The sequence below is a fragment of the Mustelus asterias genome, chromosome 17, assembly GCF_964213995.1.
Source record: "Mustelus asterias chromosome 17, sMusAst1.hap1.1, whole genome shotgun sequence".
Classification (NCBI taxonomy): Eukaryota; Metazoa; Chordata; class Chondrichthyes; order Carcharhiniformes; family Triakidae; genus Mustelus; species Mustelus asterias.
Window position 1 is genome coordinate 57,863,726 of NC_135817.1, and position 24,345 is coordinate 57,888,070.

Consider the following 24,345-nt stretch of genomic DNA (forward strand, 5'->3'; position numbering starts at 1 on the left):
GGTTAGTGAACACAGTGATGATAGGTGAATGCAACTTGGTCTGAGTTAAGACACATGCAGCAGAGTTTTGGCTGGCCTCAGGTTTATAGAAGATAGACCAGCTAGGGCTTCCTTTGAATGGTCATGTATAGAGACAATAGAGGCATAAACAAGAATTTCAGCAGGAAATGAATTGAGACAGGGTGAAGTGTGATGACAATATGCAGGTACAAATAGGTGGTTTTAGCGATGGAGGAGACACATGGTAGGAATTTCATGTCGGGGTCAGATATGACGCTCACATTCTGATTTATACAATGTTCTGTTCATAGAATCCCTGCAGTGCAGAAGGAGGCCATTCGGCCCATCAAATCAGAACTGACTCTGACAGAGTATCTCTCCCCCGCCCTATCCCCATGAGCCCACACATTTACCATGGCTAATCCATCGAACCTGCATATCTTTTGGACACTAAGGGGCAATTTAGCATGACCAATCCATCTAACCTGCACGTCTTTGGACTGTGGGAGGAAACTGAAGCACCCGGAGGAAACCCATGCAGACACGGGGAGAATGTGCAAACTCAGACAGTGACCTAAGACTGGAGTTGAACCCAGGTCCCTGGGTGCTGTGAGGCAGCTGTGCTAAGCACTGTGCCACCGTGATGCCCTTGTTGCTGGGGAAAGAGATGGAATCAATAGCTAGGGAACAGGTTTTGCAGCAGGGATTGCAAACAATGGCATCAGTCTTCCTAATGTTTAATTGGAGGAAATTTCTGCTCATCCAGTATTGGATACTGGCAAACCAGTCTGTGATTTAGCAATAGTGGAGGAATGGAGAGAAATGGTGGTGAGGTATTGCTGGTGTTGTCAGTGTACACGTGAGATATAACGTTATATTTTTGGATGATGTCAATAAGGGACAACATGTAGATAAAAAATAGGTGCGGAGAAAGAATGGGTCCCTGGGGACATCAGAGGTTATGTTGCGGAAACAGGAAGAGACGGGTGGGACTGGTTCCATTCTTGTCTATCTAATCGTATTCTCTGGATACGATTAGATAGACAAGAATGGAACCAGGTGAGAACAGTCCCACCTATCTGGACAACAATTGAGGGGTACTGGAGGAGGATAGTGTTGTTAACCATGTCAAAGACTGCAGACAGGCATGAAAGGACTAGGAGAGAAAGGTTGCCCATGCCAGTTACGCAGGATGTCATAGTGACTTAGACTTGAGTTGCTTCAGTACTATGGCAGGGTCGGAAGCTGATTGGAGTACTTCAGACATAGAGTTCTGAGAAAGGTGAGCATGCATCTGGGAAATGACAACACATTCTAGGACCTCAGAGAAGAAAGGGAGCTTGGACAGTGGGTCAATAGTTGGTTCTTTTGGGAAGAAGAGTGCTAACATCAAATTTAAAGGAGAAAGGGATAACACCTGAAGAGAGAACCGTTGACAATATCGGCTAATGGTGGTTGGGTGGTCAGTTAGTGGGAATAGAGAAGTGGGAGTAGATGGTGGATCTCATGGACAAGATAAGATCAGAGGGTTGAGGGGAGGTGGGAGAGAAATCAGAGAAAGATGCAAGTTAAGGGGTAGGGCAGGGGGAAGTGTTAGAGAAAGGTTTTAGTCCAGTGGGCTCGTGGGAGGGAAGGAAGTAGCAGAGGCAGCTGATTGGATGGTCAAGATCTTAGTGGCAAAAAAATCTATGGGCTCCTTGCAATTATGGTTGGAGGTGAAGATAGGCGGCATCTTGGACAACACAGCATTCCTTTGCTCATTAGACTCTCCAGATGTAAAATTTGACTGGAGCCTTGAAATTCAGCATTTTTTTCTGTTTTTCCAGTAGATATATTGTGGTAAAATCTTTTGTTTTAATAGATGTATTTTGCCAACAATGAGTCCCTATGCCTGTTGATAAGTTGATGAGTTTTTAAGTAAGAAGGTTCGTTGTCATGATGTGATTCCACATTTATTACTCTGTACTATGCTACTAACAAATGAAGCAATGTTTTTGACCAGAATTGAGTTGGTAAGTGTTTTGAAATTGAAGATACCGTTAAAATGTAATTGTCATTTTGTTAAGTGTTGACTTTGCAAAATTTAACCATAATCCCAAAAGATTTTCACCCACTGTAGGTTAAAATTGCTAGATACTTTTCTAGTTACAGTGAGTTTCCAATTATCTGTTCTCTGTTTCAGTTGACCACCTTTCCAATAATTCACAGGTTGATGCTTCGGTTGCCAGAGGAAGTAGGGTTAATTGCCATTGCAATTCGACAAACACAAGGCAAAGGTCAGTAATTTTCCATTCCTCCTCCTTCCGCACCTTCAGAATAATCCTTCTTTCTGAAGTCATGCACAAGCTGAAGTCTCGGTATAGTTTAACCAGGATATTTCTCCTTAGAGCAGAGAAAGTTAAACGAAGAGTTAATAGCAGTGTTTTGATAGAGAAAGTAAATACAAGCTGTTTCTACTGGGATGATGGCCAATAACCAGAGGGCACAATTTTAAGGAATTGGTAATTGGACCTTAAAAGTAATGATTTTTGAAATGAAATGAGTGCTTTGATCTGGAATGCACTTCATGAAATGGTGGTGATGCTGATTCATTGATAACTTTCAAAAGGGAGTTGGATATATACTCAAAGGGCAATAGTGGAGGAGTGGGACTAATACTTCTGTATGATTAGTAATAGTTACAACTTCGAGTGGTCTTAATTTATTTGCGGCACAGTTGTAGCATTTGGGTTCTATATGTGACACCTGCAATCACAAACACATACATGATTATGGAAATTAAATTGGACGTAAACTATAACATACTTTAACCTATGTGATATAATTTCCTGATTCAATGCGTATGCTTCTATGAAGTCCATAAAGTTTCTGCTTGCATTTTTATGTCCAATTGAGGAGACCAGACAGATTTAAGTTTAAATTTGTTTAAGAAATCTTCTGAAAAACTGCTCCTTCAACTGTGCAGCACTGTCTTAGTATCACACTGAAGTATCAGCCCAGATTTTGTGCTCAATCTTTGGAGTTGGGCTCGAACATACAACCTTCTAACTTGGAGGCAAAGAGTGTTACCAAAAAGGCCAAAGCTGACATACAGGATGCTTATAGCTAGAAAAAAGAGTTTCATTCTGTCATTTTTGGAATGGATGTAAACTAGGATCACAGAAGTGAAAGGACAATTCTGAATGTACTATTTTTATTATTGTGGTTCCATTAACAAGGTCTGTCTTTTAACTATTTTTGATTATCCATTTTTATTTAATTTCAGGTCGTGGGGGCAATACATGGCTTAGTCCTGTAGGCTGTGCTACGTTCACTTTACACATTAGGATTTCAATCCACTCTCAGCTTGGACAGAACATTTCATTTGTACAGCACCTAGTGGCTTTGGCTGCAGTGGAGTCTGTGGTTTCCATGCCAGGATATGAGGTCTGTTGATTGTATTTTTTTATAATATAGAGATTTCATGTTTAGTTATTTTACTCGGTGATCTCTAATGCTGTTTTACTTGTGAGTCAAAACCAGGTGCAATGTTGAGGTCAAGTAGGGTTAGAGGGAAGGGGCTGATAGAATTGGGGAAAAAGGAGGGGAGGGAAAGAGGCTGATGGATGATGAAGGAAGGACATAGGAGAGATGATGAAAGGGAATAGGGCGGGAGGAGTAGATGTGTGGTGGGGAGGAGAAGAGAGGAAGGAGGGAGTGAAGAAGGGAGAGAAAGGTGAAAGGAGTGATTTGGGGATGGGAACTGGAGGAGAAGGAAGAAAGGCAGAATGTTGGGGATGTGAAAGCAGGTGAGGAATGGAACGAAAGAAGATCATCAGGGAGGTGGGGAAGTTGGAAGGGAGAGTGTGGGAAATGGCAGATGAGGGAGGAGAGGATGTGGGGATAAGGAAAAGAATTGGGTGAGGAGTAGGAAATAGAGAAAAGTAAGAGGAGATTGGGAGAGGAAATGGAAATATAGAATGCATGGGAGAGGAGCAACTGAAGAAGTAAATCAACCTCCCCCGTCCTCTCTCCTATGCCCTGGTGAGTGGGAGACTGGAGTTCCAGCCTCTGCATGCTGCAATGATGAGAGTGACAATTTCTTCTTGCACTAGCTGGTCTTATTGGTAGGTGATTATAAGTCACCTGTTCACATAAAAAGCGTCAGGCAAGAAACTGAAATATGTTGAACATAAGAACATAAGAAATAGGAGCAGGAGTAGGCCATCTAGCCCCTCGAGCCTGCCCTGCCATTCAATAAGATCATGGCTGATCTGAAGTGGATCAGTTCCACTTACCCGCCTGATCTCTAGAACCCCTAATTCCCTTACCGATCAGGAATCCATCTATCCGTGATTTAAACATATTCAACGAGGTAGCCTCCACCACTTCAGTGGGCAGAGAATTCCAGAGATTCACCACCCTCTGAGAGAAGAAGTTCCTCCTCAACTCTGTCCTAAACTGACCCCCCTTTATTTTGAGGCTGTGCCCTCTAGTTCTAGTTTCCTTTCTAAGTGGAAAGAATCTCTCCATCTCTACCCTATCCAGCCCCTTCATTATCTTATAGGTCTCTATAAGATCCCCCCTCAGCCTTCTAAATTCCAACGAATACAAACCCAATCTGCCCAGTCTCTCCTCATAATCAACACCCCTCATCTCTGGTATCAACCTGGTGAACCTTCTCTGCATTCCCTCCAAGGCCAATATATCCTTCCGCAAATAAGGGGACCAATACTGTACACAGTATTCCAGCTGCGGCCTCACCAATGCCCTGTACAGATGCAGCAAGACTTCTCTGCTTTTATATTCTATCCCCCTTGCGATATAGGCCAACATCCCATTTGCCTTCTTGATCACCTGTTGCACCTGCAGACTGGGTTTTTGCGTCTCATGCACAAGGACCCCCAGGTCCCTCTGCACAGCAGCATGTTGTAATTTCTTTCCATTTGGATAATCCGATTTGCTATTATTTCTTCCAAAGTGAATAACCTCACATTTGTTAACGTTATACTCCATCTGCCAGATCCTCGCCCACTCACTCAGCCTGTCCAAATTTCTCTGCAGACCTTCTACGCCCTCCACACGATTCACTTTTCCACTTATCTTTGTGTCGTCTGCAAACATTGTTACCCTACACTCAGTCCTCTCCTCCAGATTGTCTATATAAATGGTAAATAGTTGAGGCCCCAGTACCGATCCCTGCGGCACGCCACTAGTTACCATCCGCCAACCAGAAAAGCACCCATTTATTCCGACTCTCTGCTTCCTGTCAGATAGCCAATCCCCAATCCATGCTAACACCCTAACCCCAACTCCGTGTGACCCAATCTTCAGCAACCTTTTGTGAGGCACCTTATCAAACGCCTTTTGGAAATCCAAAAACACCGCATCCACCGGTTCCCCTCCGTCAACCGCACTAGTCACATCTTCATAAAAATCCAACAAGTTCGTCAAGCACGACTTTCCCCTCATGAATCCTTGCTGCGTCTGCTTAATCAAACCATTCTTATCCAGATGGCCTGCTATTTCTTATTTAATGATGGATTCCAGCATTTTCCCAACTACAGACGTTAAGCTAACCGCCCCACTTAGTATGGAAAGATTATTTGTGTCAGAACCTGTTCTATTGCTGAAGAGATTTTTAAACTGGGATTCATGAACTCAATCGATGCTCCACTTCTGCTTCCATTCACATAGCCGAATAGCCATTTGATTTTCTGAACAGCTCTTCATGCTTGCCCTTTCTGATTTGAAACAAAAACATGGGAACATCATAGATTCAATTCTCGCTAGTTTGATGGAGTTAATGTTTGTACTAGAGCTTACAATCCTTACTGTGAAGAAGGAGCCTTTCAGCCCATTGATTCTGCATCCACTTTCTGAAAAGGCATCTATCCAGCCCCCTCCCGTAATCCTGCCCATTTACTATGGCTATCCACCTAACCTGCACATCTTTGACTGTGGGAGGAAACCGGAGCATCCGGAGGAAAGCCATGAGAGGAGAACATGCAGCTTACAAGGCTGGAATCAAACCCGGGTCCCTGGCGCTGTGAGGCAGCAGTGCTAACCACTGTGCCGCCACCACCTGAGGTTATTTGGAGACAGTTTCTTGTAAGTGAAGAGGTGACTGGTATTTCTGGATTTCTGAAGAGAGGTTAGAAGAGTATACCAGTATGTCACATGCTAAGGAGAACTCCCACTTGACAAAATGGATCTGATAACTCACGTTCACAAGCCAGTTACGGTTGCAGTATCATTAAAATGTCGTGATTTGGTCCATTGATTTTGAGATTTAATGAAGAATATTTTTTTTAGTGTAACTTGTATGCATTTTCAGACTGAAAACTGTGGTTTATATATCTTAACCACCTTTGTAATCTCCACTACGTGACTTTGCCCACCAACAGATGCGTTTCTAATATTGTTTCTCTGCTGTCACTTCTCTACTTGTGCTTTTAAAATGAGTGTATATTGATACTTTTCCACAGTGCAACATGGAGACCCAGTTGCTCTTATTAGAAATTTAGAAGAATTGGCTGCCCGTATTAATGCCACTGAAAGCAGCTCAATTTCTCTAGCATTTCCATGAATCTACTTTTTGAGAACATGTCAGGAAGTTGGTGCTCTGAGGTGAGGGCATTTATACTGAAGAGTGCAGATAGCCTTCTCTGATCAACTGCAATGCTATTGTACAATAATGCTTGAAGAGGTTACCAGAACCTGCCTTGCAAACCCTTGCATAGAAGTGGCTAGTAGGCAATAATTTGACTCAAATACATAAATGATAAATCGCTAAACTCATATCGACTACAGCAGTTTCCACTGTCAGTTTTAGTTAACGATTTTGCTTGGCATTGAACAATGTTAGAAACCCATGGCAATCAACTCAAACCCAATCTCTTGACATTTCTTTAGACAAGTCACTTCTTTCAAAACATAATTCACTTATATCATGCAGCAGGTGAATGCAACTTCATTCCATTAAACTGGCATGAGGTGGATCCAATCAGCCATGAACGTGTTGCTTTGAATTCTACAGAAGTTCTATTTTTTTTTAAAGAGAAGGTCATGCATTCTTTATAAAGATTTTGAAATATTTTGGTCCAGGTATATTTTGGCCCAGAATATTGTTGGAATTTGATATCTTGCCATTTATAGATGACTTGGATGACCTTTTTTCATTCTTTGTGTTTTATCGTACATAAGCAAACCTTGATTTATATCAGAATGATAATGTGCCAACATATTTAGATTTAACGATAGTTACTGTTCATACCATGCCACCATGAAACTCATGGCATATGCTATGTTCCAGTTCTAATATTCTAATAATCTACGAGAAAAGAAGCCTAACAAAGAAAAAGGTGAGACAAATAGAAAGAAAAAGCAAGACATCGAAGGTTGTAGCAAATATTTTGCAACTTAGAAACTAATTGCTTCTTGCCTATAGATGAAAATTAGTCACTCAAGCTGTAACAACAGCATTTTTACCTTTTGCGAGCAGAACAAAAACTGTACTTGAAGTACTTTGCCGCTGCAAAGTACAGTACAGTATAATGCTGCTTAAGGTGATCAGATATCCATCATAGTCCTATATTTCCTGCAGCTGTTTTCTGGATAGATGAAGATGGGGAAAGAAGGAAAGTTATGTCATGAGGTGGAATAGTTGAGTTAAATATGTATTGTGGTGCTGAAAAATTCAACACCACTCAACTCTCTTTACTCTGAAATGAAAGCCCTAGTTCCTTTTTAGAAAAATATTATTTTGCCTTTTATTTCTCCTGTAGTGAATTATTCTGTTATTTCACTGTCAAAATTATCCTTGTGATGCTCTAGATCCTGCATTACAGAACTAATAATCCCTCGGGTACTGTGGCCCTCCATAACAACAGGAATTTATAACTGTTGCACCATGTCACATTCTTCAGAAAGGTCTGAGTGCTTCGCATCGGGTGAAGTACTTGGAAAAATCTGTGACTGCAATGAAACAAAAGAAATGCTACAAATTAAAACTTAGTCATTTCACTTAGAGTGAAACCTAGGAAAAGTGATCTCTGAATTCAGATGCTTAACTGAACCCTGTGATTGAAGGTTTCATCAGCAATCTGAGATTAAATTATTCTTTATGATTCACCAAGGGCAAGCGATTAAGAATTTCTTGAATTCTTTCTGCATTTTCTTTCTGAATAGTTTCTTCGTTATTTATAAAATGAAAGAATAATAATGTAATGTAATATGCACTTGCTTTTCTCTTCAGGACATTGATCTGAGGCTTAAGTGGCCAAATGATATTTACTACAGTGATCTCATGAAGCTGGGTGGTGTCCTGGTTAATTCTACTTTGATGGGAGCAACTTTTCACATACTTATTGGTATGCATTAAATGCCTAGATATTAAATGTTTCAGAAATTCATGTCCAATAAAGTTAAAAGGGGATGGAAAGTAAAGAGTGCATGCTTCCAAGAACTTTCATTGTTAATCTTTTATCTTAAAAATATTAAGTATTTTATAACTTTTAATGATGTTTCAAATGTTTTTGGTTCTTAATGAATTTGTATCATTGAATTAATGATTCAAATGTGGGATATTCCTACAGGACAAATGTGAACATATGATATACGTTTTTTGGATTCATGCAAAACAAATGAAACACAAGTTGTACAATTACCTAGTTACAACTGGGAACCGTTTCGCTCCCATCCTTGCTCATCATGAGATCAGATCTTTCTTACACAAATAATTGTGCATTGATGGCAACTGAAAATTAATGTTATTGTATATCGTTTGTGAATTCTTCATGCATGATCTCTACCATCTCTCCCCAGTAAATAATATAATCAGCTACTGTTAGTTTGATTTTCAATCTCACTGCATTTCTAGGTCAAGTGAATTCTATGTTGTGCAAGTCCATGTGTTAGTTTAATGTGTTGAATTTTGTAATTTTTTGGTTGCTTTTCTTAGGGGGATGTGGCTAATAGTTTTGAGTTAATGGAGTATTTTTTCTGGTTTTCTAAGGAGCTATAATGTTTAAGCCCTGATCCACTTCACTATGAGATTACACTGCAGAATCACAATGAGTCTGTTCCATCTGAAGAAGTGTTGTAATGTGACCTAGCACGGTAGCTTGTGTCATAGATCTGTTCCCCTAACTAAAACACCGAGTGCTGCATCGGTCAGCATATACATACGAACAAATGCATTCAGAGCGAGAGTAAGCCACTCGGCCCCTCAAGCCTGCTCTGCCATTCAATTAGATCATGGCTGATCTGATTGTAACTTCATTCCACATTCCTGCCTATCTCCGCTAACCTTTCACTGCCATGTTAATCAAGAATCTAACTAGCTCTGCTGTAAAACTATTCAAAGGTTCTGCTTCCACTGATCTTTGAAGAAGAGTTCCACAGACTCCCGATCCGCTGAGAGAAAGAAATTTCTCCTCATCTCCATCTTAAATGAGTGACCTTTTATGTTTAAACAGTGACCCCTAGTTCTAGATTTTCCAACAAAGGGAAACATCCACTCCACATCCACCCTGTCAGTACCCCTCAGGTTCTTAAAGGTTTCAATCAAGTTGCCTCTTACTCTACTAAACTCCAGTGGATACAAACCCAACCTGCCCCACCTTTCCTCGTCAGACAACCTACCCTTTTCTGGTATTAGTCGAGTAAAGTTTCTCATAACATTTTTCCTTAAATAAGGAGACCAGTACTCTACACAAAATTCCATTTGTGGTGCCATCAATACCCTGTACAACTGAAGCATAACCTCCCTACTTTTCAATTCCGCTCACATTAAGCAATAACATTCTATTCGCTTTCCTAATTATTTGTTTTACTTGTAGACTAGCCTTTCGTGATTCACTAGCTACACCTCAGATTCTGCGATCTCTCACCATTTCGATAATAAGTTTTTTTTATTCTTCCTGCCAAAATGGACAATTTCACATTTGCCCACACTATACTCCATTTACCAGAGTTCTGCCCATTCACTTAACCTAGGTCCCTTTATAGCCTCCTTACATCCTATCTTGCATTCCTACCTATCTTTGTGTCATCAGCAAATTTTGCAACCGTACCTCAGTCCCTTCATCCAAGTCACTTAAATAAATTCTAAAAAGTTGAGGTCCCTGCACTGATGCCTGTAGCACACCACTTGCCACATTCTGTCAACCAGAAAATGATCCATTTATGCCCACTCTGTTTCCTGTTAGCTAGCCATTTTTCAATCTATGCCAATATATTACCCCCTACACCATGAGCTTTTATTTTTCACAATAACTTTTGATGTGGCACTTATAAAATGTGTTTTCTGGAAACCTAAACATCCGCTGGTTCCCTCTTATCCACAGCACATGTGATTCCTTCAAAGAACTCCCAATAGGTCACGTACAATTTCACTTTTGCAAAACCGTGTTGACTCTGTCTGATTGCCTTAACTTTTTCCAAGTGCCCTACTATAACATCTTTCCTATGACAGATGTTGGGCTAACTGACCTGTAGTTTCCTGCTTTCAGTCTCCCTCCCTTTTTGAATAAAGAAGTTACATTTTCTATCTTCCAATCTAATGTAACCTTCCGAAATCTAGGGAATTTTGGAAAATTAAAACCAATGCATCATTTGATTCGTAGAGGAAATGTGAGAAGCAATTTTTATTTTGGATCATGTTGTAATGTATATGTAGATAGCAGAAAACACTTTATTTCCTCAATTATATCCTGGAACTTATGAACCAATTCCATAAATACCACTGCCCCCCCACCCCGCCCAAATTTGGAAGGTTTTGCATACCTCTGAATCATCTAATCCTGAGCAAGACCATGCACAAAGGCGAGGGGCCAGACTGATAATTCTTTACTGATCAAGTGATTGATTATATTTTTGACTTTTCTTCAAACAGTTCTATTTCCCTTTACTTGTTCTAAAAGGAGGTCATAAGAGGAAAAAAGAACTCCTTGGCTGAATAGTTGAATCCCACCAAAGCCAATTGAGAGTTTGCATCTCAAAAGAGATGGGAGTTATCAGGCCCCGTAATTCCTACATTCAAATGGAAACAATTTAGCATCTTTAACCTGCCAGGTTTTTTGTTGTGTTGTCTAATTATTTTTTCACCCCATCACCAAATTCCACACCCACTAACTCAGCCTCAAAAGTGTCTACTACTTTCATACTCAACAACCAGCAAAATATTTCTTGTCCAAAATTGTTTAGTGCAAAAATTTATCTCATGTTTCTATTGTGTTATTTTTGCTTTTTTCTTTTCGTAGGACAAATTCTAAAGTGTACATTTGTTTCTGTTATCATGCATGTAGTACTGGTTTGACTCGATTTGATTTTGGCTTCACTCACCATAGCTTACTGAAATTTGGACAATTAGATTAGAATAATTTAAAACTGATTCATTCAAATTCAAAGTTTATTGCACAAGTAATTTGATGGTACCTGCCTGTTTTGTAAGTGAGTTCAAATATTAAAAACACATGTTTGGCATGTAACAAATTTTCTATTAGATCTCGACCATGCTGGTTTCAAACAAAAGTCATGATGTGGAGATGCCGGCGTTGGACTGGGGTAAACACAGTAAGAAGTTTAACAACACCAGGTTAAAGTCCAACAGGTTTATTTGGTAGCAAAAGCCACACAAGCTTTCGGAGCTGCAAGCCCCTTCTTCAGGTGAGTGGGAATTCTGTTCACAAACAGAGCATATAAAGACACAAACTCAATTTACATGAATAATGGTTGGAATGCGAATACTTACAACTAATCAAGTCTTTAAGAAACAAAACAATGTGAGTGGAGAGAGCATCAAGACAGGCTAAAAAGATGTGTATTGTCTCCAGACAAGACAGCCAGTGAAACTCTGTGGGGGTTACAAATAGTGTGCCATGAACCCAATATCCCGGTTGAGGCCGTCCTCGTGTGTGCGGAACTTGGCTATCAGTTTCTGCTCAGCGACTCTGCGCCGTCGTGTGTCGCGAAGGCCGCCTTGGAGAACGCTTACCCGAATATCAGAGGCCGAATGCCCGTGACCGCTGAAGTGCTCCCCAACAGGAAGAGAACAGTCTTGCCTGGTGATTGTCGAGCGGTGTTCATTCATCCGTTGTCGCAGCGTCTGCATAGTTTCCCCAATGTACCATGCCTCGGGACATCCTTTCTTGCAGCGTATCAGGTAGACAACGTTGGCCGAGTTGCAAGAGTATGTACCGTGTACCTGGTGGATGGTGTTCTCACGTGAGATGATGGCATCTGTGTTGATGATCCGGCACGTCTTGCAGAGGTTGCTGTGGCAGGGTTGTGTGGTGTCATGGTCACTGTTCTCCTGAAGGCTGGGTAGTTTGCTGCGGACAGTGGTCTGTTTGAGGTCGTGCGGTTGTTTGAAGGCAAGAAGTGGGGGTGTGGGGATGGCCTTGGCGAGATGTTCGTCTTCATCAATGACATGTTGAAGGCTCCGGAGGAGATGCCATAGCTTCTCCGCTCTGGGGAAGTACTGGACAACGAAGGGTACTCTGTCCACCGTGTCCCGTGTTTGTCTTCTGAGGAGGTCGGTGCGGTTTTTCGCTGTGGCGCGTTGGAACTGTTGATCAATGAGTCGATCGCCATATCCTGTTCTTATGAGGGCATCTTTCAGCGTCTGGAGGTGTCTGTTGCGATCCTCCTCATCCGAGCAGATCCTGTGTATACGGAGGGCTTGTCCGTAGGGGATGGCTTCTTTAACGTGTTTAGGGTGGAAGCCGGAGAAGTGGAGCATCGTGAGGTTATCCGTGGGCTTGCGGTACAGTGAGGTGCTGAGGTGACCGTCCTTAATGGAGATGCGTGTGTCCAAGAATGCAACCGATTCCGGAGAGTAGTCTATGGTGAGTCTGATGGTGGGATGGAACTTGTTGATGTCATCATAGAGTTGTTTCAGTGATTGTTCAACATGAGTCCAAAGGAAGAAAATGTCATCGATGTATCTAGTGTATAGCATCGGTTGAAGGTCCCGTGCGGTGAAGAAGTCTTGTTCGAACCTGTGCATGAAGATGTTGGCATATTGAGGTGGGAATTTGGTCCCCATGGCTGTTCCGTGTGTCTGGATGAAGAACTGGTTGTTGAAGGTGAAGATATTGTGGTCCAGGATGAAGCGGATGAGATGTAAAATTGCATCTGGAAACTGGCAGTTGTTGGCGCTGAGCACTGAGGCCGTTGCAGCAATGCCATCGTCATGGGGGATGCTGGTGTAGAGTGCCGAGACATCCATTGTGACGAGGAGTGCTCCTGGTTCAACTGCTCCATGTGTGCCGAGTTTCTGTAGGAAGTCCGTCGTGTCGCGACAAAAGCTGGGGGTTCTTTGTACAATGGGTTTCAGGATGCCCTCGACATAGCCGGAGAGGTTCTCGCACAGGGTCCCATTGCCCGATACGATGGGACGGCCGGGTGTGTTTGCCTTGTGTATCTTCGGGAGGCAGTAGAGATCTCCAACGCGGGGAGTACGTGGGATGAGAGCACGGAGGGTGTTCTGAAGGTCCGGATCAAAGGTCTTGATCAGAGTGTTGAGTTGACGGGTGTGTTCTTTGGTCGGATCGCAACAGACACCTCCAGACGCTGAAAGATGCCCTCATAAGAACAGGATATGGCGCTCGACTCATTGATCAACAGTTCCAACGCGCCACAGCGAAAAACCGCACCAACCTCCTCAGAAGACAAACATGGGACACAGTGGACAGAGTACCCTTCGTTGTCCAGTACTTCCCCGGAGCGGAGAAGCTACGGCATCTCCTCCGGAGCCTTCAACATGTCATTGATGAAGACGAACATCTCGCCAAGGCCATCCCCACACTCCCACTTCTTGCCTTCAAACAACCGCACAACCTCAAACAGACCATTGTCCGCAGCAAACTACCCAGCCTTCAGGAGAACAGTGACCATGACACCACACAACCCTGCCACAGCAACCTCTGCAAGACGTGCCGTATCATCGACACAGATGCCATCATCTCACCTGAGAACACCATCCACCAGGTACACGGTACATACTCTTGCAACTCGGCCAACGTTGTCTACCTGATACGCTGCAAGAAAGGATGTCCCGAGGCATGGTACATTGGGGAAACTATGCAGACGCTGCGACAACGGATGAATGAACACCGCTCGACAATCACCAGGCAAGACTGTTCTCTTCCTGTTGGGGAGCACTTCAGCGGTCACGGGCATTCGGCCTCTGATATTCGGGTAAGCGTTCTCCAAGGCGGCCTTCGCGACACACGACGGCGCAGAGTCGCTGAGCAGAAACTGATAGCCAAGTTCCGCACACACGAGGACGGCCTCAACCGGGATATTGGGTTCATGGCACACTATTTGTAACCCCCACAGAGTTTCACTGGCTGTCTTGTCTGGAGACAATACACATCTTTTTAGCCTGTCTTGATGCTCTCTCCACTCACATTGTTTTGTTTCTTAAAGACTTGATTAGTTGTAAGTATTCGCATTCCAACCATTATTCATGTAAATTGAGTTTGTGTCTTTATATGCTCTGTTTGTGAACAGAATTCCCACTCACCTGAAGAAGGGGCTTGCAGCTCCGAAAGCTTGTGTGGCTTTTGCTACCAAATAAACCTGTTGGACTTTAACCTGGTGTTGTTAAACTTCTTACTGTTCAAACAAAAGAGCAGCCCTTTTTATGATTGTATCAGCTTCTTGTTCGCTGAATTGTTGAATGGCATTGGGATCAGAGAGATTGCTGTGAAACCTTTTGCTCCTTGCACATGTGCCAAAGGTTCGTAGCCGTCACTACAGAATATAAAAAAGAGCAGAAGATCCTAAGTGAATCTCTCAAATGCTGTGCTCATTAAAAGAGGGTTAATAATGTAGCTTCCAATTTTTATAATTGAAAAGAATCATCAGGGGAGAACACCACATGCTCCCAATGTCTGATTAGATGTAGATCACTAGCACTTGCTTGCCAGCTCCAACCTTGTTGCCTATTTTCTTCAAAACAAATGAAAATGACAGTAATACTGAAGCTATTTTACTACATAATAATATAGTCAGTGAATGTAAATCTGGTTGGTCAATTTTATGCAATAAACACAGGTTGATTTGATTTATTATTGTCACATGTATTAACATACAGTAAAAAGTATTGTTTCTTGCGTGCTATACAGACAAAACATACTGTTTATAGAAAAGAAAAGGAGAGTATGCAGAATGTAGTGTTACAGTCATAGCTAGGGTGTAGAGAAAGATCAACTTAATGCAAGGTAAGTCCATTCAAAAGTCTGACAGCAGCAGGGAAGAAGCTGTTCTTGAGTCGGTTGGTACGTGACCTCAGACTTTTGAATCTTTTTCCCGACTGAAGAAGGTGGAAGAGAGAATGTCCGGGGTGTGTGGGGTCCTTAATTATGTTGGCTGCTTTGCCAAGGCAGCGGGAAGTGTAGACAGTCAATGGATGGGAGGCTGGTTTGCATGATGGATTGGGCTACATTCACGACCTTTTGTAGTTTCTTGCGGTCTTGGGCAGTGCAGGAGCCATACCAAGCTGTGATACAATCAGAAAGAATGCTTTCTATGGTGCATCTCTAAATGTTGGTGAGAGTCATAGCTGACATGCCAAATTTCCTTAGTCTTTTGAGAAAGTAGAGAAAGTTGATGGTGTAAATGTGATTTTGTGACCATAAATGCATGAAATAAATGTGTTGCAGAATTGTTATTGAAACCATCTACCACTGTAACACATTGATGAAAGGATTTTTTGCTCTGGGTATTTGTAATAGAAACAAGAAAACCAGTGACCGAAGTGGATGAGCATTTTATTTCAAGCTTTTAAATTGTCAACTGGATGATCTGGAAACTGATACAAAATACTGCAGATGCTGGAAATCTGAAGTAAAAACAGACAATTCTGGGAATACTTAGCAGGCCTGGCAGCTTCTGTGACAGGAGAAACAGAGTTAATGGGCGGAATTTTGTCATCCTGCCTGCCGCGGGAATCGTAGTGGGCAGGACAGAAAATTTGGTGAACCGTTTGAAGTTCATTGACCTCGAGCAGGAATTTCTGGTCTTGGGGTGCATGTGACCAAGAAGTCCCGCCCAATGTTTCAGAAAGTTGATCTTTCTCTACACCCTAGCTATGATTGTAACACTACATTCTGCACTCCCTTGTTTCCTTCTCTATGAACGGTATGTTTTGTCTGTATAGCGTGCCTTTCATCAGTGTTCATTGACCTGTAATATACTGTTCAGATTGATAAAAATTATTGATATTTTACTTAGGACGACCTTACAATTCTTTTACCTTTGAAACAATAACATTGACTGAAATTTCTTTTAATTCATTCGTGGGACATGGGCGCTGCTGGCTGGCCAGCATTTATTGCCCATCCGTAGTTGCCTGAGGCCAGTTGAGAGTCAACCACATTGCTGTGGCTCTGGAATCACATGTCGGCCAGACCAAGTAAGGACGGCAGATTTTGTTCCCTAAAGGATATTAGTGAACCAGATGGGTTTAACAATGGTTTCATGGTCATCAGTAGATTCTTAATTCCAGATTTTTTTTTATTGAGTTCAAATTCCACCATTGTTGGGGCGGGATTTGAACCCGGATCCCCAGAACATTAGCTGAGTTTTGGGATTGATAGTCTAATGATAATACCACTAGGCCATTGCCTCCCCATACATGTTACAAGTATATGCATCTTAAGGTACTGGACCAGCCAAAACTGTTGCTGAATGATGTTCATTCTCTTTAAGAATCAAGTATGTTCCGTATGTTTGTCACTCTCTCTCATACAAACTGTGACCCTTGTTAACTTTTCTTTAAAAGGCTGTGGGTTCAATGTAAGTAACAGCAACCCAACTATCTGCATCAACGATATCATCCAGCAACATAACAAAGAGCATGGAACAGATCTGCAGCCACTTCAGATAGACCTACTGACGGCTAGGACAGTCACCATTCTTGAAAATCTGATTAGCATTTTCCAGAACAAAGGGCCAAATGGAGTTTTGCCACTCTACTATAAACGATGGGTGCACAGGTTAGTAAACAGAAGTCACAGTAGAAAAAAATATAGAATGGATCCAGTTGCAATATATCTTGCAAAGTAAATAATATGATTGGAACAATTAGAGGTAATCTTCTTCCCTAAAGCTTTATTTATGCTGAGACTTGCTGCTATCTGTTGAGTTGGAAGAACATGAAGATTAAATTATTAATAGTGAATATACCTTTGGCAGCTGACTAACATGAATCAAAGGAAGATTACATCTATTTTGACTGTAAAATCCATCAGGAAGGCCTTGATGCCTTTGCAAGGAGTGTATGACAGGCTCAGTTCCAGGGACAGTCTGCTTTCAAAAATTTGGTTTGTAAAACTTGGTATCTACAGCTGGTCTTAGAACTGCTTGACTTTAATGCATTAGAGAATCAGATTGGGATCCTGATTGTCACATTATACGTCTGTGCCAACACAACCACACTGTTTCAACTTTAAAGTGGCAGCATTCTTGCACCTTTATTCTCTCTTGAGCCCATTTATTCTTTCTGCTTATTCTTTAGTTTTTTGAAGTTTGGTTCCCCTCATACTCAAAGCTTTTGCCATAAGTAATTGGCTTGGATCTTCAATGTGAATTATTTTCATAAATTATCTTTAAGATTTCATTTAAGTTGTTTCGATGTCTCTTCCAAAACAAACAAGGTCAACTTTTTTAACCTTTGCTTATAACTCAAATTTCTGGCAAGTGGAATCGGAGTATACTGATGCTGCAGGCATGTGTCTGAGTGAGGATAACTCCAGGGAAGTTATTTTCTTCCCTTTCCATACAACTTCCTATATTCTCACCAATGCTGCACTAAAACCAATTGCTGTAAAGTTGCATAATTAGATTCCTGGGTTGAGCCCTTCTCATTTTCCCCTCCTCCCATTGGCCTGACTCCATGTTTGTCAGTTCTGTACACAAGTGCAACTTGGGACTAGCAGCAGAGATTCAGTGGGAGACTTGAGCACAAACCCTCAATGTGTCACTTTATAGAACTGTGTATTGAGACTTTGCATTGTGCTACCACACTGCAGGCAGGTGCTTCCAAAATCATTAAAAGTAAATTCTTGTCCTCTACAAAAGGTGGCTGATTTTGCAGTTCAAGTAGAATATTTGCAAAGACCACTTTGAAAAGCTGCCTGAACAAAGAAAGATTTGGCAGCGCGTTTTACTCGGAACCAAGGACAGGGAGTGCTGGAGACACAGCACTGGGCTGTGCACACACACAAAGTAAATACTTGGATTAACAGAGAATGATTCAGATGTTAGAGCTGAAAAGAAAATACTGTTTTTTTTCTCGGATTGAATTTCAGTCCAGTGGTTGAGACTGAGTGGCAAGAGATGCCAGGAAGAGATTGAGAGGTGGTTACTTGTCTTAGCATTTTAGAAAGCTTGGCAACATTTTTGTTTCTTAAGTATTTTTTTTCGGAAAAAGCATTGGTTTCAATTTGTGCATTTTTAAAAAAATGTTCTGCATATTTTAAGAAAATTTACCAACATCTATAATGTTTCAAGTAAATTCAGATGCAATCTTACGGCATAAGCTGACTGGTCAGAAAATCTGTGGGCCAAGCAACATAGTATGCTGGTTGGGCTTTTCTTCAACTGGAGGATTTAATCAATGCCGTCTTCAAAGTACTGTGCAGAGCACAATGGAACTTCTGTGAAAGTAATATGTAGCAACTGTGTCATTTAGAATTTTTGTGAAGACTGGGAAATGATGCACGCATATTTGAACATTTTTCTGATTTGCATTTGGTATAGCAGAGCTACCAGTTTAGTGGATTGGCCTATTTAGCAGGCTGAAAAATTTACATCCAAATGAATTCTTATGACCGTTTGGGTCATGAGCTGCCTGAATAAATGAACCTATGAGCACCAAATGATTTATTCTCTTTTTTGTTGTGCTCTCTGAACCACCTTATTTTGAAACTGAATTAATTCAGTCAATGAAATTGTAGTTAGTATTTATAAACCAACAATATACATCAAGACTGACCTGTTAAATCTCTGCTGTACTGCCGCGAGTTAGATTGGAGATACTAACCAAGAATGCTGCACATCTTTTATTTTCACTTCCTGCCTTTTCTTTTGTGTTTGTTTAAAACATCCAGTTATTCCCCATCTCTGTTACAGTGAAACTGGTTGCTGCTCTGTGGCTCCTGATCCAACTGTTCAATCTTTATTTCTGAACCTGGGCATTGAATATTATTGTTAGCTTACTTTAACCTCTGCAGACATCAAATTTTGAGTTTGAATTTATCCTCACCCAGTGTCCATACTGGCACAACTTCAGGCTGAAATCATTGCTTAAGGATTAGGAGCAGGAACATTGGCTGTTTATTTTTCTCCCTTCCTCCAGACTGCTAAGGAAAATGTTAGCATCCTCATCTTTATCATGACTCGGATTAGCTCATTTGACATAGACTGGTAGTTGAACCTCCCTGTTCTTTTCTTATGGTTGGTTCCAAATTAAACAAAAGCTGTACCAACAGGGTCACGTGGGAACATTTCTTTTATCAACTTGTGCATGCATATAGTTTATTATCTTCCTGTCAAAGACCAGCATTTACAATCCTCTTTCAATTGGCAATGAAATCAACAGCACAGAAATGTTAAACGTCATGGATTTAATCTCTACAAATCAAGAAAAAAGTTAATTGCAAAACTATCCTGAATGTTTCTGTGAAGGATAAAATGGCATCCAGTTACAGGTTCAAAATTATTTTGGATAACATTCATGTATTTTATATCCTGATTGCTAGCCACTAAAGAAGACATTTAATAACATTTTCTGTTCCAGTCATGGTTACCTAGCTTAGTGAGTAATAAATTAGAATAGAGTTTTCTATGTTTTAAAAAAAAATCCTCTTGGATTTCACCAATACTGCCAGAACACAGTTTGAGTGTCTTTTAACACCAATCAGTGCAAAATAACATATGTTGCTGATCTGGACTCATTGGAGCTACCTGGATTGAAAACGAGGGCTTTGATTGGTGCCATTGGAGGCACTTCACTGCATTTTGCAATTTGAACTTGCTGGTATATAAGGTGTGATTGATCAATCAGTGTTTTTTTAATTACAGGAGCTATATGTTTTTAACTGGTCTGTTACCAAGTTTCCAAATTAAAATCAAGCAGTCTAGTAAAGGCTAAGTTCAATTGCATCATATAACCTTACTTTTATTAAGTGAACAAAGCTGATTATATTTATATAACACCTTCTAACATTCAAGAAATATCTTAAGGTGCTTCATAGAGCATGACAAAAACCAGCATTTAGCCAAAGAATAAAGTGAGTAGAAGGGATGAAGACAAGCCTGGTTGAAGATGTGGGTTTTAAGCAAGGGGATAAGGTGTAGAGGCAGAGATGTTTAGAGAGAGAATTAGAGTGTGCAGCCTAAATAGCATGACATGAAACACTCCCTTTCACTTGAGTCAGGTAAGGATCAAATTCTGGATTTATGCTATCATTACATTTAAATAGAAGCTAGCTTACACTAATACTAAACCTGTATCATAAATGTATCATTGCTGTTTTTTTATACCAATGGTTAGATGTGTTGAAAGAAATCTGACCTCTATTGCAGCCTATTCAATTCTTTAAAATATGGTTAAAACTAATGCATTAAACTAATGTTAATGAATAGCCATAAACTCTCTTGTACTCTGTATTTATATAAAGCATCTTTTTGTGACTGTATTGCTTTTTGTTGTGATAGTGGCACACAGGTGCGACTGTGGAAAGAGGATGGTCCTGCAGCATGGGTTGTTGGTTTGGATGATTCTGGCTTCCTTCAAGTTCAGCTGGAGGGTGATGATGACATTGTTACAGTGCAACCTGATGGAAATTCATTCGACATGCTTCGTAACCTCATTGTCACGAAGCAACATTAGAAACATGCTGAAGTTTTGGGGAAGTTTTGTTTTCCCAGCACAAGGTATAAATATATGAATAGATTTCCTTTTGCCCTTTTCTTTGTTTCTGTTGTTCTGCAAAGCTTTGTTATTCCCTCCCTACAATGACAAAATTTCAAGTAACTAGCAGACTTGTATGGCATTATTCATGGTAAGTGAGTAGTTATTCTGTTGTAAGAAAGGTATGGAATTGCTGATGTTTGTGAATGATGCACATCTTCAGGGAAATAATTTATCAAGATATTTGTAGGCAATCTCCCCAGAGACATGGAAGTTACTGTTTTCCTGATTGGTTGTTAAAAAATAAAGAGAGGCAAAATTTGGCCTCATTTCACCTGTTTCTTGGAGGTGAATTTCAATTTCACAGGCTATGTCCAGTGTCCCAAAGACATGAGGACAATACTAATCCCATTGATTCAGGTGATATTCAGGCATTGTTGGTGACTGCTTTGAACAGGCATTAAAATGCCTGCGTGTGCTAAAGATGGCTTAATACTGGTTTCAGAGCCCCCAGTTTTTAAATAGGTCAAAACCTCGATGCAGTTTGTGCTCAATAAACTGACTAATTTCTCTGGCTCTGCAATGATCTAACTTCCAGTCCTCAAAGGAATTGCCAGCGGTGTAGATGAAGAATTTTTCCCTCAGCTTAACTTTGATATGGAGCTAGTGCTCCTCCCAGTTAACTCACCTCTCCTAAAGCTACCTGAAGGCTGCTTGCAGTTTACAAGCTGGTACATCTTGGGCATGACCAGTGAGCCAGATTGGAATACCAACCAACAACCACAGTTTGTTAATTCAATGTAATGAGGCCCAAACACAAATTTCTGAGACTCCTCAAGCCAACTTCTGCAGACTACTGCTCATTTGACATCTGTAGTCAGGTGCAGCACAATTTCTTCTCTGTTGTGTTTTCCTTACTGCAGGTAGATGAATACAGTGCATTCATATATAAATCTCTGCTTGTTCTATAGAGAAGCAGCTGTTTTCTGCCCATGTGTTTATAGTACTGACTTTTTATAGTAAAGGCCAAGAAATAGATAAAACATCAGTCTTATTGATATCTTTCCTTATTTATTACATATGACTTACAACTGTACATGGTTTCATAAAAACTTTTGTTAAAACTTTATTTAGGGCTTTAATTTGGAGTTTTCTGACCTAGAAATACTCCTGTACATCTGTAAAGGCACACTATTTTAGAGCTTGTGTAAACTAATAAAAAAAAGGCAGCTACTAGGAAAAAAATCAAATATATTACAAGACGGTTACATTTTGTATCGAGGTTCGTTTGTTAATATATGTAACATGCTGTAAGCAATGTTTGAATAGAGCTTGATTTTATTAGGAAAAATACTTCTGGAGGAGTTAACTTAATGGTTTACTTTGTCTCTGATGTTTATACAAAAATAAATATAATGACTTTAGTCGTATGAAAAAACATTTCTCTCAGGTTTCCATTTTCAGTAAATTCCATTGGTGGGGATATAACAAACTGCAAAATTCAGCATGCTCAATAAATGGCTGGTTTTGCTGTCAGTCCGAAACATCTCTAAAAGTTTCACGTTATGATTCATGTTGGGAAACAGCAGCTTGTCAGTTTGGGTTTCTTTACCTAAGCCCAAGCTTCTCATGTAAGCATTGGCTTCCAAAAGAAAATGTTGATTCCGGCACAGAAAATATTCATTGAGTAGGCAAGCCTAATTTTTCTGTACATTTTCTTTTAGTTTTTGTAAGTCTTTATTATGTTACAAATTTCATTTCTAATAATAGATTCTCGGTGTATTGTAATGACCAACAATTCCTGACTCCTCCAATACTGAAGCAGCTGGTGGCCATATATAGCAAGAACTGGACAACATTCCGGCTTGTCCATAAGTGTCCATTTCAGTGTGAGGCAATGACCATCTCCAACAAGAGAGAATCGAACCATCTCTCCTTAATATTGGATGGCATTACCATCTCGGAATCCCCGACTATCAACATTCTGGAGTTACCACTGACCATAAAATGAAATGGATTAGCCCTTTATATAATAACGTAACTACAAGGACAGTTAGCAGCTGGGAATTCTATGGTGTTATGATCCCAGCTGATACTACTGGACAGTCAGGTCCCAGAATGGAACGCTGGCTTGATAAATGGTAACTTTTAATTTTTTGTTTAGAGACATGGATGAACAGAGTTACAGGATTGCCTTTTAACAAAAGAATAAAACATTTATTAAGCATGAAAAAATTGACTATAATACAATACTCCTTCACCCCAGCATTATCTTCACAGATGTAAAGGATAACACAAGTTACAAAATGTATCTTGCACTATAATGTTTTAGGTAAGCACACAGTCCATGTAAAGTAAAAGGCCAACTGTGCTCAGACACACCACATTCTGAAACCAAGTGGCAGATGCTACCCAATATAACTTATGTGAATATCTCATCAAATCCCCGCCAGATACTTATCACATTTATCAACTGGTGTCATTGGAACTCTACCTCCCTCAAGTGTTCCCGAACACCACTCTCAAAAAACATGTTGGAGAATCATCTTCCAAACAGCATTTTCACTTGGATGCCTTCACCAAGGATCCACTTCCAGGATTTAAATCTAACCTTTCAGTATTTCTCCGCCAAGGATTGTCACGTGCATTCAAATTTCCACACAAACTCTCAGGTACCCAACCATGCCAACGGAACACTGCTGCTTCATAGGCTGTATTAAGATGTCACAAACCTCTGATTTACCTCTGTCTGGTTTCCCACTTTAAATCTGGTTACTGCAGCTGTCTTTTTAATCTGCTTTTTATTTAATTTCACCCAACAGGACCTGGTTCAACTACTTGTTCTTTGTTCCTTTACCTTAGTGATGCGCGATTAAATCACTCGAGAGGCTAGATTGTACCCGGGAAATAAAGGCTTTTATTACTAACAAGAATGGAGCACACTATATACAATACAATCCCAGACTAAAGGGTCACCAGGCAGTGCAGTGACCTTTATACTTCTCCAGGTAGGCGGAGCCAACTGGAGTGTACCACAGAACAATATCAACAGGTAGAACAGCCCAACCCTAACCCCAACAGTGACAACAGTAACATATCTACAAATACCCATAGTGCCGACCATCTATGGTTCAGTACTCATAGTGGTAACCAACTATGGTTCACCACACTTAGATGTCTTCCTGAGACATTCTTTTTGTCCTAAATTCGTGGTTTATGGTGTTTCTTGTATTCTTTTGAGAAGTCTGTTTTTTGCAGCTTCCTGGTCCTGTCCAGCTGCTTCTGAGTCCAGTTTAAAAGTTTGGACCCTGGTTGTTAAACAACAGCCTAGTCTTTTTCTTTAGCCCTGTTTACTTTTATGTTGTAAACTGTTTAATTACAATGCAGGCACAGTTTGAAATTAAACCAAAACCCACAGACATGCTACTTTTGTTTCA

The 24,345-nt window shown here is 40.7% G+C and overlaps 1 protein-coding gene across 5 annotated transcripts in view; it reads left to right on the forward strand.

Annotated features, from left to right (window-relative positions):
- The window catches only part of hlcs (holocarboxylase synthetase (biotin-(proprionyl-CoA-carboxylase (ATP-hydrolysing)) ligase)), a 146,371-nt gene extending 122,574 nt beyond the window's left edge, over positions 1-23,797 (forward strand). For 3 of the 5 annotated variants that reach the window (XM_078232760.1, XM_078232759.1, XM_078232758.1), the window contains 5 exons: positions 2,209-2,276; positions 3,266-3,426; positions 8,237-8,351; positions 16,775-16,988; positions 20,713-22,261. In XM_078232760.1, coding sequence (XP_078088886.1) covers positions 2,209-2,276; positions 3,266-3,426; positions 8,237-8,351; positions 16,775-16,988; positions 20,713-20,887 — 733 coding nt within the window. In that variant the 3' untranslated portion in view covers positions 20,888-22,261. Of the gene's footprint in view, positions 1-2,208; positions 2,277-3,265; positions 3,427-8,236; positions 8,352-16,774; positions 16,989-20,712; positions 22,262-22,678; positions 23,125-23,770 lie in introns of those variants that run through there. The other 2 variants (XM_078232757.1, XM_078232756.1) reach the window with 2 other exon arrangements.
- The last annotated feature ends 548 nt before the right edge of the window (positions 23,798-24,345 follow it).